This window comes from Palaemon carinicauda, chromosome 13 (assembly GCF_036898095.1).
Source record: "Palaemon carinicauda isolate YSFRI2023 chromosome 13, ASM3689809v2, whole genome shotgun sequence".
NCBI classification, from domain to species: Eukaryota; Metazoa; Arthropoda; class Malacostraca; order Decapoda; family Palaemonidae; genus Palaemon; species Palaemon carinicauda.
Window position 1 is genome coordinate 41,078,506 of NC_090737.1, and position 14,004 is coordinate 41,092,509.

Genomic DNA, 14,004 nt, shown 5'->3' on the forward strand with positions numbered 1-14,004 from the left:
CTTTGTAAGATAATGTTTTGTGAACCCCTACTTGCTACGCCCTTGATCTACTGCTAGAAACTTTCCTAAAAGAAATTCTACAAAATGTCAGGTGCTTTGCGCTCCTGTACTCATACAATTTACGATACTGTACCTTGAAAAATTAATAAAACATTTCCTTTCCCTCGTCCATTCATTCATTGCAGTTTCATAGTCATGACTTGAAAACCACAAATTCAATTTAGTTTTGTTAAATATTGTAGTTATGAAATATGTCTGAGCTTTTGATGCTGACTATCTCAATAAACAAAAGTGCAGCTTGAAAGAAAACCATTATCCAGCAAAGTTTGTATACAATTTATTTCAAATCATTACTAGTTTGCCATTAATAGTTGTTAGATGACAGTGAAATTACATTCTTATTCATCAAACACTGATCACATATATAAATTTGTGTCAATGAAAAACAGGTTTGATTTGATTTCATTAAAATTTTTACAGACATGAATTCTTGACTTTATTTCTCTCCAACTTCCAGCATATACACATTACTCCTAGTACAGTAATTAGCATTTTCTGATAGAATTACAATCAGCCACAGAAATGCAAAGGATAATGAAATTATAATAAATTTTACTACTTTATCTATAAATATCATCTATATTACATTACACTCTTTCATGAAACCACAAGTAATTGCAAGATAAATGTACAGAGGAGTACTTGGTCTCAACCAAAGTCTTTATTTAGTAAGGAAATATTTCAATAACACAATACCTGGATAGTTTTACAAAGGCCATTTCCATTGCCCACTGGGTGGTTCTTGAGAAAGAGGTTCCCATGGTTTCCACTCGAGCATCTTTCGGGCCAAAGTAAGCTCATTGCCTGCTTGGATAATAACCTCCTCAATTTGACCACAATTGATTGCCTGTTCTAATTTTTCCACATCTGGTTCCTGGGGAAAGACAAGGTTTAATTTTCATATCAAATTAAAATCTGTAGAAAAAGAAAGAAAAGTTTTACCAGTTATGTTTCCTTACTAGAAGGATATACAAACATGACAAATTCGGAGATAATTTGTATTTTTCCTAACCATACAAACCTTAGCTATTTACATAGGGTATTACTTTCGGCGTAGCTGAAATGACGAGCCATTAGATTTTAACGAGGGTTAAACTACCCCAGCGCTAGTTAGCACGGGGGTAGGGGAGGGGTAGCTAGCTACCCCTCCCCCCCCACACACTGGTGAGCTGCCTCACTTCACTTAGAGGTAGGACTTGTCTTGGGGGACAGGGCTGGCGGGCAAATATGTGTAAATAGATAGGGTTTGTATGGTTAGGAAAAATACAAATTATCTCCGAATTTGTCATTTGTTCCGTAACCGAAATACAAACCCCGCTATTTACATAAGGTGACTTACCCTTAAGCAGGGTGGAAAGTCCCCAGCCTTACTGGCTTTGGCTTACCCGGGGACTCAGAATCCGAGTGACCAGCACTCGAGAAAAAGAGTCCCTGCAACTCGCAAGTTTCTTGCTACGCAAGAAACGTGCGGCCTACATAAGTTGTGTGTGGAGAAATGAAGTGTGACTCGTCCTAGGAAGTTGACCTGAAGTCCTTTAGAAGGAATTCTAGGCTAGGACGTCCCAATACCACCTCGTCAGGGTATGGGGGGACGCGACAGTATTATTCTTAATACTAGGAACACAAGGCAGCATGGTTTACCTGCAGAGGTTTGAGGTCAGCTATGCAGAGACCCAGGATGCTGCATTCCCCAAGAGAGGGGAGGATGAAGAAAGAAGTAAGGGCCAGACATACTCTTTCATTCACGCAAACTAAAACCGGGTAACAGTGCCCTCAACCTTCTGCTACTTGTCCATTAAGGAGCCTGAGGTTAGACCAGATGTTGTGCAGCCACCACAGGGCCGATAGAAAAAGTATCGAGGCTCCTGTGGGTCACGTCCTGCAGATAGTGGGCTGTGAAGGTTGTCTGATGCTTCCAGACCCCAGCTTGTAACACCTGCGTCACAGAGAAGTTTCTCTTGAAGGCCAGGGACGTAGCGATGCCCGACATCATGTGCCCTAGGGCGACGTGACGGAGGAGGGTCTGGATTCAAGGCATGATGAATGGTCCTTCGAATCCAGGCTGAGATGGTATTCTTGGTGACCCTCCTCTTCGTCCTTCCCGTGCTCACAAACAGAGCTTGCACGCGGGGACGGACTGCAGCTGTTCTCTTCAGATAACGCCTCAGACTTCTTACTGGGCAAAGTAGCAGATGGTCTGGGTCATCTGTTACGGAACGGAGACTCGTAACCCTGAAGGAGTCGAACCGTGGGTCCGGCACTCCAGGGTTCTGAGTCTTGGTAACAAACTCAGGGACGAACCTGAATGTTACCTCCCCCCATCCCCTTGAATGGGCGATGTCGTATGAGAGACCATGAAGTTCACTGACCCGCTTGGCCGAAGCCAGAGCGAGCAGGAATACCGTCTTCCAAGTCAGGTGTTGGTCAGAGGCCTGGCGTAATGGTTCGAACGGGGGTCTCTTCAGAGCCCTGAGGACCCTAACCACGTTCCATGGAGGAGGTCTCACTTCCGACTGAGGGCAGGTAAGCTCGTAGCTTCGTATGAGTAAGGAAAGTTCCAGCGAGGAAGAAATGTCTATTCCTTTCAGCCTGAAGGCTAGGCTTTAGGCTGATCGATAGTCTTTCACCGCCGAGACCGAAAGGCGCATTTCCTCCCGCAAATACACGAGAAACTCCGCTATTGCTGGAATAGTGGAATCGAGGGGAGAGATACCCCTCCCACGACAGCAACCACAGAAGACTCTCCACTTCGCCTGGTAGACCCCTGCGGATGACTTTCGCAGGTGTCGAGACATCCTTTCCGCAACTTGTTGCGAAAAGCCTCTCGCAGTGAGGAGACGCTGGATAGTCTCCAGGTGTGAAGCCGAAGCGATGCTATGGCTTTATGGAAGATGTTGCAATGTGGTTGTCTGAGTAGCTCGTGTCGTGGGGGAAGCTCTCTCGGGAGTTCCGTCAGGAGCTGCAGAAGGTCCGGGAAACACTCTGCATGATGCCATAGCGGAGCTGGTTGACCGATAGTCTGGTCTTGTTGAGCACCCTTCTCATCAGACAGAACGGTGGGAAGGCGTAGACGTCGATGTTGTCCCACCTTTGTTGGAAGGCATCTTGCCAGAGTGCCTTGGGGTCCGGGACTGGGGAGCAGTACAGCGGCAGCTTGAAATTCAAGGCAGTCGCGAACAGGTCCACTGTCGGGGAACCCCACAAAGTCAGGACTTTGTTGGCTACTTGAGGATCCAAAGACCACTCGGTACTCACTATCTGCGAAGCTCTGCTCAGACTGTCGGCGAGCACATTCCTTTTGCCAGGAATGAAGCGAGCTGATAGACGTATCGAGTGGACTTCGGTCCATCTCAGTATCTCTACTGCAAGATGGGATAGCTGTTGTGAAAAGGTACCTCCCTGTTTGTTGATATAAGCCACTACTGTGGTGTTGTCGCTCATCACCACCACGGAGAGGCCCACCAGGGTCTGTTGGAACTGTTGAAGGGCCAGATATATGGCCTTCATCTCTAGCAGGTTGATGTGGAGGTACTTTTCTGATTCTGACCATAGGCCTGAGGCCCTCTGGTTCGGAACGTGGGCCCCCCACCCTTCTTTTGATGCGTCCGAAAACAGCATCAAATCCGGGGGAAGGACGAGAAGATCCACTCCCTTTCGAAGGTTGTCGTCGGTCAGCCACCACTGCAGGTCCTTGATTCCACCGGGACTTGAGCCGCCACTGCAGAGATCTCATCCTGAGGCGGCCGTTGGGAACTAGACGGGCCAAGGAGGCTAGGTGACTTAAGAGACTTAACCAAGATTGGGTTGGAAGCTCTTCTCGACTGAGGAAAGGCTCTGCAACCCTCCTCAGCCTTGCTATCCTGTCATCTGAGGGAAGGGCTTTGTGGAGATTGGTGTCTAATATCATGCCTAGATATACCAGTCGTTGTGTTGGAAGCAAAGAGGACTTCTCGAGATTTACCATGATCCCTAGATCTTGGCAAATTCCCAGAAGCCTGTCTCGGTGTCAAAGAAGGGTCGACTCCGAGTCTGGCAGGGTCAGCCAGTCGTCCAGGTAACGGAGGAGACGGATGCCGTTCCTCTGCGCTCACGAAGATATCAGTGTGAACACTCTGGTGAACACCTGAGGTGCTGTGGAGAGACCAAAACACAGCACCTTGAACTGAATCTTAGGTACTTCCTGGAAGACGGATGGATTGGGATCTGGAAGTACGCGTCCTTCAGATCCAGTGTGCAAATGAAGTCTTGCGGTCTCACTGCAAGACTGACCGTGTCTGCTGTCTCCATGCTGAACGAAGTTTGTTTGACGAACTTGTTCAGGGCTGAGAGGTCGATGACAGGTCTCCAGCCTCCAGACGCCTTCTTTACAAGAAAGAATCGACTGAAGAAGCCTGGGGAGCCGTCTACGACCTCCTGGAGAGCATCCTTCTTGAGCATGGTCTCGACTTCTGCCTGAAGGGCTAGCCCCTTTGCCGATCCCATGGCATAGGAGCTCAACGACACTGGATTCGCTGTCAGGGGAGGTTGAGATGTTATGAACGGGACGCGATATCCTTGTCCGATCACAGAGACCGTCCAGGAATCGGCCCCGTGTTGCTGCCACCTGTGCATGCAACTTTGCAGGCATCCCCCTACAGGTGGACACGCAGAGGGATTGTCAATCCTAGCGTTTGCGGCCTCGGCCGCTCCTTCTAGGATTTCTGCCTCCCCTGGAGGACTTTCCGCCCTTCTTGTCTTTGACAGGAAAGGGCTGCTGTTTAGACACCTTGGTCTTAGCTGTCGGAGCCTGCTTCGGTGTCTTGCGAGGCTGCTGTTGCTGTTGAGGAGCTGGAGTTTTGTAGGGCTGAGATGTAAGGGCCTTCTGGAGGAGTGAATCGTGACTCGTCTTCCTCCACCTCTCAGCTGTCCGTTCTATATCCTTGGGCTCAAACAGGTTTCCTCCAAGGATGAAGGAATGTCTGAGCTTGCTGACATCCACAGCGGGGACCTTCGGGTGGAACCTCTCAGTCACCGCATCACGTCGCTTTAGAATCGAGTTAGCCCACAGGTTAGTGACCTGGTGAGCCAAGAACTCGATGGAGCGCGTGCCCGAGGGGAGGAAGATCTCCAGGGCCTTCCTATTGCTCTCCTTGGACAAGTCCTCAGAGCTCAATAGGATGCCCAGAGACCCCAGCCAGACATCCAGCCACGAAGTGGCCTGCATGGCACACTTAGCGACTTTCTCTTGGCTTAGGATCTCCGACGCTGAGAATGTCACCTGCCGGGCATTGAGTTTCTCTAGAGAGAGACCCTTGGTGAGCTCTTCCACAGAGTGGTGGAGGGGAAGAGCTAAACAAGACTCCTCCATGATCTCGAAGTACCTCCTCTGCTGAACGCGACCTTGTCCCTGGCACTCTTCACCCCCTGGGACCATGGCAGGGCTGCACTGGCCTTTGGGGGCTTCTGAATACCATAAACTTGGTCCAGGACCATATCCTTGCCTTCGCGGGGGGCGGTCTTTGGGTCCTTAAAACTATTGAGTTGCCTCATTAGATTAAGGACCTGCCAGAAGGCATGCTCTGACTCGCGCTGCTCTCCTCCTTGTGGACTGGCAGCGAAGTCTCCTGTCCCCATTGGCTCTTCCTGGGGGGACACGCGGACGTCCTCCCGGGGAATGGTTGACTCTGGACGAATCCTCGAAGATGACTTGGGCATCGTCTTTGAGTACTTGGGCTCCCTCCTGGGAGGGAAACAGGACTCTAGCAAAGAGGTCTGGAAGGTCCCTCCTACGCGAGACGTTTCTCTTCCTCGAGGTGGGGTTCCTCCCATTGGTGCCGTGGGAAAGTGCCTCACCTCGCTGGATTCTCCTGAGGACGGGAAAGTTTCGTCCGCAGGAGAAGGAGAAAGCGCCTGCAAAGGGGAAGGGGCCTTCCCGACGGACCCCTTGGAAGCCAGCTTAACCCTGGGAGAAGTTACCGCGAAATCCACTCCTCTCCTTCTCTTCAGCGGGGGCGGGGGAGCCGTTGGTTTTAGTCCCAGATCAGCGAGGGCTAGCTTCATAGCCTGCACGACCGCTTTCATCAGGGAATTAAACCAAGGCTGGCGGCTGACTGACGCAGTGTCAGCGATTCCTGCTGGAGGAAGGGGATCGGCTGATCCTTAGGAGTGGATACTACTGGGCCTGCCTAAAACGAAGAAAGGGAAGAAGAATGTTGCCTGGACCTCTCCGATGTATCTTCCGGCTCCTGGACGTGTGCTCGGCGCTTACGAGATGGCGATCGCGAGGATGATCTGGAAGCACGCGTTGACTTTGTTCTGAAGGAACCAATTTCCTCTTAAGAGGTCGTGAAACCTGATGCCAGGATTTCCTACTAATATGAACGTCATCGGAGGATGAGGAGAACTTAGTCTCGTCTCTCTCATAATAAGGACGATCGTGAGGAGCAATGTCTGCAACTCGTGAGGGAACGTCTGTTCGTGGTTTAACACCTATCGTTCCCTTTCGTCTTTTGATATTCCTTCTCCCAGGGGTTGGGGAGCTTGAAAGAGGTCTCGGACTGGGCGAACGGCAAGTACAAACAGACGAACCCTCCGCAACACTGAACACATTTTTAACACTTTTCGCACTAACACTTGCACTTTTTAATAACTTCACATCGGACATAAGTTGGTTCCGATCCGTAGCCAACGATTCGACCTTGGCACCAAGGGCATGAATACCCTTCATCATGTCCTTCAGTGAAGGCTCGTTAGTGCTAGTAGGGGGTTCAGAAACTACCACTACAGGGGAAGGACAAGGTTCAGGGACATGGGGAGAGGAAAATTCTCAAGAATGAGAAGAGGTTCTTCTTACCCTATCTCTCTCTAATTTACGAGTATATTTTTCATACTCTAACCACCCATTATCTGACAAAATGACACATTCATCGCATCGATCCCCCAATTGACAAATCTTACCTCTACAATTATTACAAATAGAGTGGGGGTCGATGGAAGCCTTTGGAAGGCGCCTATTACAGCCTTTAGCACATTTCCTATATACAGGGGAAGGGTCAGCCAAATTGGAATGTCCAGAGAGAGATAAAAAACAAAGCAAGGGTCAATTATAGTCAAATCAAAAAGGAGTTCAAGAACAGTCAAAAGAATAACCAACCAAGCGAAAGCCATAAACCAAAACAAGTACTTCACCAAAGCTGTAGAAACTTCGAGGTAAGCGCGAGCAAGAAAATCAATGTTTACGCCACAGCCGGCAGAAAAGAACTGAGGATGTGAGGAATAGTTCCAGTATCCTGGCGAGTGGTGGCGCTAGTGTACACCCAGCAACCCAACCTACGATCGCCCGCGAGTTTTGAATTTGCTGCTGGACCGTCGGAGACATTAGCTATATATATATCCACCGGCTAAGTTGAATGTTTAAAAATTAATGGCTCGTCATTTCAGCTACGCCAAAAGTAATACCCCTATTAAATAGCGTGGTTTGTATTCCAGTTACGAAACAACTGAAAAGTTAAATTACAAATACTTATAATTTCACTTAATTAATAAAGAAAACCATTCGGAAGCATAATCTAACACGCGAACAGGAAAGGTGCTCCCCCCGAAGAGTATACTGCTGGCTGCCCACGAAAAGTGAGCGGCGATAACCTTGAGAAAGAGCAAGACTGAAGTCAATTCTGAGAGGGCCGCAATCCCTTCCCCAAGCAGATTCATTCTAAGAACACGTAGAGGGGAAGGCGACGATGCAAGCTGAACGGAGGAGTATCCAAACAATGATGATTCCCGACGTGGCTGCCGAGTCACACGGAAGGCTATCCACCAACGGGATGACGATGTCCAAGGCTGAAAGGTGGGGAGGGAAGGTTCTCCATCCTTGAGAACCTGCTGTACTACGCTATCACACAAACAGCAACATTCACTGTAAAGAAAGCTTACAACATACATATAAAAACATTAAGAATATTTTCATATATACACAGTACAAGAAAAAACATAAGTTAAAAAGACAAAAATTAATGGCAGTCCAAAATAGGCTAGGAGGAAAACCGGCAACAACCGTTCTCCCTCCAAGCCAGAAGTAAAGTGAAGCATAGTCATTAGTGTGTGAGTGAGAGGGGTAGCTAGCTACCTCCCTACCCCCCACTAACTAGCGGGATGGGTAGTTAACCCTCGATCAAATTTAAATGGATCACCTGGCGAACCCCATAAATAGCGTAAGTTTGTATTTCAGTTACAGCACAACTGTGAATTCATGCCATCAAACTATAAAACATGACAAATTCGTAGATAATTTGTATTTTTCTTAATTATACAAACCTTAGCTATTTAACAGGGGTATTACTTTCGGCATAGCTGAAATGACAAGCCATTATTTTTAACGAGGGTTTACTACCCACACCGCTAGTTAGCAGGGGTAGGGGAGGGTAGCTTGCTACCCCCCACCTCTCACACACCTGTGATTGAGCTCACTTTGCTTGGAGGTAGGACTTCAAGGGGGATAGGGCTGGCGGGGAAGTTTGGTTAAATAGCTAAGGTTTGTATAGTTAGGAAAAATACAAATTATCTATGAATTTGTCATTTGTTCCATAACTGGAATACAAACCACGCTATTTAATAGGGGCGACTCACCCATTAAGGAGGGTAGACGTCCCAGCCAGTCTGGCTTTTGGCTTTGCCAGGGGGCTCCTTATTCAAGTGTGTTAACACTCAAGAAATAAGGAGCCACTGCACCTCACTAAAACCTTCCTATGCAAGGTCTGCGGCCAACGCAAGCTGTGTGTGAAGGTATGAAGAAGTGTGACTCGTCCTAGAAAGTTGTTCTGAAGTTCTTTAAATGGAAACTTGTAGACTAGGACTTTCCCAATAGCACCTCGTCAGGGTAAGGGGACGTAACAGTATTAATATTAATACTAGGAACACAAGGGAGCATGGTTTACCTGCAGTGGTTTGAGGTCAGCTATGCAGAGAACCTAGGATGCTGCTTTCCCCAAGGGAGGGGATGATGAAGAAAAGAATAAGGGCCAGTCAAACCTTTTCATTCATGCAGACTAAAACTGGGTAACAATGCCCTCAACCTTCTGCTACTTGTCCAATAAGGAGCTTGAGGTTTAAAACCGGCTGTTGTACAGCCACCACAGGACCGATAGAGAAAGTATCGAGTCTCCTGTGGGTCACATCTTGCAGGTAGTGGGATGTGAACGTGGTCTGCCGTTTCCACACCCCAGCTTGAAGAACCTGCGTCACTGAATAATTTCTTTTGAAGGCCAGGGACGTCGCTACGCCCCTGACATCATGTGCTCTGGGGCGACGTGAAGGAGGAGGGTCTGGATTCAGTGCCAGGTCAATGACCCTGCGAATCCATGCAGAGACAGTGTCCCTGGTGACCCTCCTCTTAGTCCTTCCTGTGCTAACGAATAGTGCAGGCACACGAGGACGGGATGCGGCTGTTTTCTTGAGGTACAGCCTCAAGCTCCTTACTGGGCATAGTAAGAGATGGTCTGGGTCATCTGTTACAGTACGGAGACTAGAAATCCGGAAGGAGTCGAATCGAGGATCCGCTAGTCCCGGGTTCTGAGTCTTAGCAATAAACTCAGGGACGAAGCTGAACACCGTCTTCCAAGTTAAGTGGCGATCTGATGCCTGGCGTAATGGTTCATAGGAAGGTCTCTTAAGAGACGTGAGAACTCGAACCACGTTCCATGGGGGAGGTCTCACTTCTGACTGAGGGAAGGTAAGTTCATAACTCCGTATGAGTAGAGAAAGTTCTAGCGATGAAGAAATGTCCATTCCTTTCAGCCTGAAGGCGAGGCTTAAGGCTGAGCGATAGCCTTTCACTGCCGAGACTGATAGGCGCATTTCTTCACGCAAGTACACAAGGAACTCCGCTATTGCTAGATTAGTGGCATCGAGTGGAGAGATACCCCATCCACGACACCAACCACAGAACACTTTCCACTTTGCCTGGTAGAGTGCTGATGATGACTTTTGCAGGTGTCCAGACATCCTGATTGCCACTTGTTGCAAAAATGTTATTTTCATTAGTAAAATAAATTTTTGAATATACTTACCCGATAATCATGTAGCTGTCAACTCTGTTGCCGACAGAAATCTACGGTCGGGATACGCCAGCGATCGCTATACAGGTGGGGGTGAACACCACAGCGCCATCTGTGGTCAGGTAATCCAGTACTTCTTGTCAACACCACCTCAATTTTTTCCTCGGTCCACTGGTTCTCTATGGGGAGGAAGGGTGGGTCAATTAAATCATGATTATCGGGTAAGTATATTCAAAAATTTATTTTACTAATGAAAATAACATTTTCCAATATTAATCTTACCCGATAATCATGTAGCTGATTCACACCCAGGGTGGTGGGTGGAGACCAGCATACATGTTAACAAAGAAGCTAAGTATCCCGTATTTTATTTTATTAGTTATTCAAAAATAACATAAAATAAATAAGTACCTGGTAAGGAAGACGACTTGAACCATTACTCTGCCTTTATTAAGTACGTCTTCCTTACTGAGCGTAGCGGTCCTCTTAGGATGCTGAACGACTCTTAGGTGCTGAAGTATAAAGGGCTGCAACCCATACTAAAGGACCTCATCACAACCTTTAACCTCGGCGCTTTTCAAGAAAGAATTGACCACCCGCCAAATCAACAAGGATGTGGAAGGCTTCTTAGCCGACCATACAACCCATAAAAAGTATTCAAGAGAAAGGTTAAAAAGGTTATGGGATTATGGGAATGTAGTGGCTGAGCCCCCGCCTACTACTGCATTCGTTGCTACGAATGGTCCCAGGGTGTAGCAGTTCTCGTAAAGAGACTGGACATCTTTGAGATAGAATGATGCGAACACTGACTTGCTTCTCCAATAGGTTGCATCCATAACACTCTGCAGAGAACGGTTCTGTTTGAGGGCCACTGAAGTAGCCACAGCTCTCACTTCATGTGTCCTTACCTTCAGCAAAGCAAGGTCTTCTTCCTTCAGATGAGAATGTGCTTCCCTAATCAGGAGCCTGAATAGGTAAGAAACTGAGTTCTTAGACCTTGGAAGAGAAGGCTTCTTGATAGCACACCATAAGGCTTCTGATTGTCCTCGTAAAGGTTATGACCTTTTTAGATAGTACCTAAGAGCTCTAACTGGGCAAAGTACTCTCTCCAGTTCGTCCCCCACCAAGTTGGACAGGCTTGGGATCTCGAACGACTTAGGCCAAGGACGTGAAGGAAGCTCGTTTTAGCAAAAAACCGAGCTGCAAGGAACATGTAGCCGTTTCAGATGTGAAAACTATGTTCCTGCTGAAGGCGTGGATCTCACTTACTCTTTTAGCTGTTGTCAAGCACACGAGGAAAAGAGTTTTTAATGTGAGGTCCTTAAAAGAGGCTGATTGGAGAGGTTCAAATCTTGATGACATAAGGAACCTTAGGACCACGTCTAGATTCCAGCCTGGAGTGGACAACCGACGTTCCTTTGAGGTCTCAAAAGACCTAAGGAGGTCCTGTAGATCTTTGTTGGTGGAAAGATCCAAGCCTCTGTGGCGGAAAACCGCTGCCAACATACTTCTGTAACCCTTAATCGTAGGAGCTGAAAGGGATCTTACGTTCCTTAGATGTAACAGGAAGTCAGCAATCTGGGTTACAGTGGTACTGGATGAGGAAACTGCATTGGCCTTGTACCAGCTTCGGAAGACTTCCCCTTTAGACTGATAGACTCTGAGAGTGGATGTCCTCCTTGCTCTGGCAATCGCTCTGGCTGCCTCCTTCGAAAAGCCCCTAGCTCTTGAGAGTCTTTCGAAAGTCTGAAGGCAGTCAGACGAAGAGCGTGGAGGTTTGGATGTACCTTCTTTACGTGAGGTAGACGTAGAAGGTCCACTCCTAGAGGAAGAGTCCTGGGAATGTCGACCAGCCATTGCAGTACCTCTATGAACCATTCTCTCGCGGACCAGAGCGGAGCCAACCAACGTCAGCCGTGTCCCTTTGCGAGAGGCGAACTTCTGAAATACCCTGTTGACAATCTTGAACGGCGGGAATGCATACAGGTCGAGATGGGACCAATCCAGCAGAAAAGCATCCACGTGAACTGCTGCTGGGTCTGGAATCGGAGAACAATACAACGGGAGCCTCTAGGTTATCGAGGTAGCGAACAGATCTATGGTTGGCTGACCCCACAGGGCCCAAAGTCTGCTGCAAACATTCTTGTGAAGGGTCCACTCTGTGGGGATGACCTGACCCTTCCGGCTAAGGCGATCTGCCATGACATTCATATCGCCCTGAATGAACCTCGTTACCAGCGTGAGCTTTCGATCTTTTAACCAGATGAGGAGGTCCCTTGCGATCTAGAACAACTTCCACGAATGAGTCCCTCCCTGCTTGGAGATGTAAGCCAAGGCTGTTGTGTTGTCAGAGTCCACCTCCACCACCTTGTTAAGCTGGAGGGACTTGAAGTTTATCAAGGCCAGATGAACCGCCAACAGCTCCTTGCAATAGATGTGAAGTGTCCTTAGCTCCTGATTCCATGTTCCCGAGCATTCCTGTCCGTCCAAAGTCGCACCCCAGCCCGTGTCTGATGCGTCAGAGAAGAGACGGCGGTCGGGTTTCTGAACAGCCAAAGGTAGACTTCCTTGAGAAGAAAGCTGTTCTTTCACCACGTGAGAGTAGACCTCCTCTCTTCGGAAACAGGAACTGAGATCGTCTCTAGCGTCATGTCCTTTATCCAGTGAGCCGCTAGATGATACTGAAGGGGGCGGAGGTGGCGTCTCCCTAACTCGATGAACAGGGCCAGCGATGAAAGTGTCCCTGTTAGACTCATCCACTACCTGACTGAGCATCGGTTCCTTCTCAGCATGCTCTGGATGCAATCTAGGGCTTAGTAGATCCTTGGGGCCGACGGAAAAGCCCGAAAAGCTCGACTCTGAAGATCCATACCCAGGTAGACAATGGTCTGGGATGGGACGAGCTGGGACTCCTCAAAATTGACCAGGAGGCCCAGTTCCTTGGTCAGATCCATAGTCCATCTGAGAATCTCCAGACAGCGACGACTTGTGGGAGCTCTTAAAAGCTAGTCGTCTGACGGAGCCGGACACAAGATCATGGTACTGCTGCACAGTCTGTGAACTGTCAACCATGGGGAAGCGAGGAAGTACAGCGACAACCCGAAGCTGTCTAGACTGTCTGGGTCGTACAGACAACTCCTTATCGGGTTGCTGAGGTTGCCGCACTGCGTCACAACAAGTCACTTCTGCTGGTTGTTGAACGTCTTCCCAGTGACACACTGACTCCGTAAACAAAAAATCCTCTAACAAGGACTAAGCTTGGACTGCATGTCTTGCAACAAAGCTCAAGGTCTATGGGAGCAGGTGTGGTAACAGACGGGGTTAGCGACTGAAGTGGAACCATTACCCTCCCTGGAAGCATGTTATGCTTAAATAAAAGTCCATAGGAGGCTAAGCAGCTAAAGGCTCCTTTCCAAATGACAGAGTCCTCAAGGGAATATCAGAAGGAGGGAGAATAGCACTTTCTCATCTACAGGAACCATATCCGAGAAAAGCTAAGTTCTCTCAGTGAGGGTTTCACTGGTGCAAAAGCAGCAGACTAGAAGGCAACGTTATTAAACTGCTTGACAGTCTAGTGAGTTGGCAACAACCAAAGATGTGTGACTGAGGAGCATGCGGTAAGGTATGCAGAGCATGCTGTATGCAGAGCATGCTGTATGTAGAGCATGCTGTAAGGTAAGCAGAGCATGTTGCATGGCGTGCGGCTTATGCTGCATGGGAAGAGGCTCATGCTGCATGGGATGAGGCTCATGCTGCATGGTATGAGGCTCATGCTGCATGGGATGAGGCTCATGCTGCAAGGGATGAGGCTCATGCCGCATGCGTTGAGGAGGATGCCGCATAGTATGAGGCTCCTGCCTCATGGGTTGAGGCGGTTGCCGCATAGCATGAGGCTCCTGCCTCATGGTTTGAG

At 48.4% G+C, this 14,004-nt stretch overlaps 1 protein-coding gene across 1 annotated transcript in view; it reads right to left on the minus strand.

Moving 5' to 3' along the window:
* Positions 1-606: 606 nt before the first annotated feature.
* The window catches only part of ND-13B (NADH dehydrogenase (ubiquinone) subunit ND-13B), a 44,867-nt gene continuing 31,469 nt past the window's right edge, over positions 607-14,004 (minus strand). Inside the window, exon 3 of the mRNA XM_068385608.1 lies at positions 607-934. Within this exon, the coding sequence (XP_068241709.1) occupies positions 767-934 (168 nt within the window). The 3' untranslated portion in view covers positions 607-766. The remainder of the gene's footprint in view (positions 935-14,004) is intronic.